The following is a 3,659-nucleotide window of genomic DNA, read 5'->3' as shown; positions in this document are numbered from 1 at the left end:
ATTTCTATTTTTAGGAAGTTCTTAATTGTAAATGAATGAGGTTTTGTCGATATGGAAGCTCAAGAACAAATGAGCTAATTGCAAGAATCTTAGGATAATAGTTGTGTGGATAGACTCGTCAAACAGAGTCACGCGTTCTCGAACATTGAATGGTGGAATTCGAGTTCGTATTTTATTACATACATATTTTATAAGAATAAGTTGGAGATACCAAATTATCAATTTGCTTGATTTTAGTATTTGAAGTCTAAGAGTAAGGAGCGGACAGACACGTTGGAAGGAAGTCCATCATTTGATTATATACTATTTGAATTTTGCCTTTTTAGTTTGATTTTTTTGATCGGTTGATTTTCTTTATATTAGGTCTAGCCCGGTGTATATTTTGTTAAAAATACAAAAATAGAATTTTTATATAAATTTTTTTTTTATTTTAATGTATAATAAATGAGCCCCAAACATAATTATCAAAATGAAATATAATTAAACGCACATAGAAAATGTTTGTGTCATGATATGGTTTTAAAAAAAAAAAAAACAAAGGGAATAGTAGTACAAATAGTAGTACAATTTTTTTTAATACTTAATATAAACCACTTTTGACACATAAAATCACTAATGCCTTTGCACTATACTCACGTCCACAAGAAGCATCAAACCAAGCACATAAAGGAATCTACCTCAAAACCAAAAGGGCACTTTTGTAAACCAAAACTTTATCATTTCCACTATAAATTCTTGAACCACCACTTCACTTATTTTCACTTCCTTCCATAGAGAAACAAAGAGAGATTAGTTGTTAGAAAAATTAAAAGAGTGAAAAAAAAATGAGGCCTATAAGTAGTGTATCATCAACAACATCACCAACCAATGTTATCAAGATATGGAAATCACCAATTCCTTATCTATTTGGTGGCTTAGCACTAATGCTCATTTTGATTTCAGTTGCATTGGTGATTCTTGTATGCAACTACAAAAAGCGCGGTTCTTCATCACAATCTTCGAATTCGGATGAAGAAATGAAGCAAGTAATGTCCAAGAATGTTGAGATGGTTAATTCGGAGCCGGAGGTGCTTGTGATCATGGCTGGAGAAGCCAAACCAACTTATTTGGCGAAACCGATTATCAATTCTTCTTTGCCTTATTGTACGTGCGGAGCTGAATCAAGTTTGACTCATTCATCAGGGTTAACGACGAACGAGCAAACGATAAGTAATTAAGTTGTTATTATGAGCAACAAAATTTTGGTGAAGTATAGAGAGCACTTCCTTTTCATGTTCAAGTGGTTTTGTGAGCACTTGAATATGATCACTTTGAAATGAGTTTTTGTTTTTTTATTTTTGGGATGGATTTTTGTTTTTGATAATGAAGGAATTGCGACTTTGCTACTAATTATGTTTTTGGTTCTTGTTTAATAAAGTTTATAGATATGACTAATAGATTTTTGTGGTTCATATTAGTCACCATAATATTTCAACCTACATAATCGGATTTCTTAATTACGTATTAGAGTGAAATCGAATACTTAATCATATGAGTTTATAAGTTCCATCCTAGATTAATATTTGATCAAGAATATTCCTTATCAAATATTAGTTCAGATTATATATCTTGAAAATATTATAACAATAATCAAACTGAACTAGTTATTTCAATCGACGACGACTGAACTGATAATCACTTATTTCGTCTAATAATAGAACTAAATGCATTGGAAAGAGGAAAACTCTTGAACTAATTTTTTTAAGATAGACATATTCCTTTAATTTTGTTATCATTAAATTATGGTTTTGGAATTACATTCTGTTGAACGCAGTCCATGAGTTAAAAAAAAGAAGAGTATAAATTGGCATGTCACATAGAAACAATATATATTTTTCTGTGTTTCGATTTAGCATATGATTCCTTATGTTTTGTGAGTGAAAATTCTAAGGGAAAGGGATGACACGAAACGCAGAAGTGTGTGTACCTAGGAAGCAAAAGCAAAAATTATTTTATAAAGTGGGTCTTCACCAATAACCAAATACAAACAATGTTTAGTGCTCTTTTTCAAAATAAAAAATCAACATTCTCTTTTGGGTCTCAATCCTTGTGTTCTCAAGAGAACATATCTTAGCAATATAAAATTATACAAAAATAATTTCTTATATTTGATAAAAATATAATTAATTCTGTTATAATTAATTCCATTAAACAGATGATTAGTTCAATTTATATTATAAATATAGTTAAAATCATATAATTAAATTAATCGTGATTTTGACAGTGAAATGATGTAGCAAGATGTCCAATCAAATTAAACACATTTTTGTATATAATTAATCACATGTCCGACAAGTGTATGAAAAATAAGTGTTTATAAAAACATTTATTATATAAATTGACCTAAATTATAAAATTTGAGTAAAAATAAATTAAAGTTAATTAGAAATTGTTTCGTTTATAATTCAAACTCGCACAGATTCTCATTAAAATCTATAACTATTTGTTTATAAGAGAAAGTCTCGATGCACCGATTATTAGAAGAATGATCATGTTAATGCATAATTCAATTCAAAATAAGAAAAATGCCGAAATTCAAATAATTTTTTCTTAAATCTTTAAAAATGGTCTTAATCCTTCTGTTCCAAAGAGAAGAAACCCTAATAAGACAAAACTCAATCAGAATTTAAATAAAATCTAGTTAAGCATTTTTTTTGTCATATTTGAACTCAAAGCAAAGTTCTTCTTAAGTCAATTCATCATTTAAGTTGAATCACTATATGATAAAATAATGATTGTGATTAATATATCTATAATGAGATTAAGATAAAGAAAAGAGAGAGAGAATAATATTTTGGTGGGTTGATGATGAAATTAATCAGCGGCTATCATTGAAGTCCTTAAACCCATCAAAGTCACATAAGAAAATGGTATAATGGATAACACAGCATCTAGGCATGTGAAAGTGGAACCCTTTTGTTTTTATAGCAAAAAATGTTGCTTTTCTTTCACTTTCTATGAGCATTAATGATTTTTGCACTAGTCTTCAAATTTAGGCAGCGGCGAAACGCACTTGTTTTTTAATCTCTTTACTCCTTGGCTTTTCTACTTTTTCTTCCATCAATTTTGGCTTTTCTTCTTTTCTTTACAACTTGGTTTTTATAAGATGAGGTGGTGGAATTGGGTGTCATTGTTATGGAACAATACTTTTGATCCGACGGAGTAGGATGAACATACAATATTAACATTGTAATATCTAAACTAATGAGAAAATAAGAAATATTGTGGAAATGAAAATTAATTTAGATATTTGAAATGACACCATTTTCTTTTATATATTAAGAGTGGTTGAAATCATTTGTGCATCGTACCACATGTTTTACAAAATTTGTGCGTTTGAATTGGACCGTAATTTTCTTGCTTTTTATTTCGAGTTTGGAATTGAACATTGTAAATACTTTTTATATTATTAAACTATTTTTTTTTGTGTATTGTCAATTAAATTTATTATTATTGGATCACTAAAATAATTCAATTTTAATTATTTATACTTCCTCCGTTTTTTATTATAAGTCTCTTTAGAAAAAAAATTGTATTTAAATATAAGTTATTTTATAATTTCAATAAATAATTAATGATATTTTTACTATTATATCCTTAAATATTTATTATTCTCTTTC

At 28.0% G+C, this 3,659-nt stretch overlaps 1 protein-coding gene across 1 annotated transcript; it reads left to right on the top strand.

Annotated features, from left to right (window-relative positions):
• The first annotated feature begins 753 nt into the window (after window positions 1-753).
• LOC131611274 (protein GLUTAMINE DUMPER 6-like) lies at window positions 754-1,548 on the top strand. The gene has a single exon (XM_058883345.1). It carries the CDS (start codon window positions 825-827, stop codon window positions 1,215-1,217), a length of 393 nt encoding a protein of 130 aa, XP_058739328.1. The 5' UTR covers window positions 754-824; the 3' UTR covers window positions 1,218-1,548.
• Window positions 1,549-3,659: the final 2,111 nt, after the last annotated feature.

Source organism: Vicia villosa, linkage group LG6 (genome assembly GCF_029867415.1).
Source record: "Vicia villosa cultivar HV-30 ecotype Madison, WI linkage group LG6, Vvil1.0, whole genome shotgun sequence".
NCBI classification, from domain to species: domain Eukaryota; kingdom Viridiplantae; phylum Streptophyta; class Magnoliopsida; order Fabales; family Fabaceae; genus Vicia; species Vicia villosa.
This window is presented reverse-complemented; position numbering and strand designations above follow the sequence as displayed.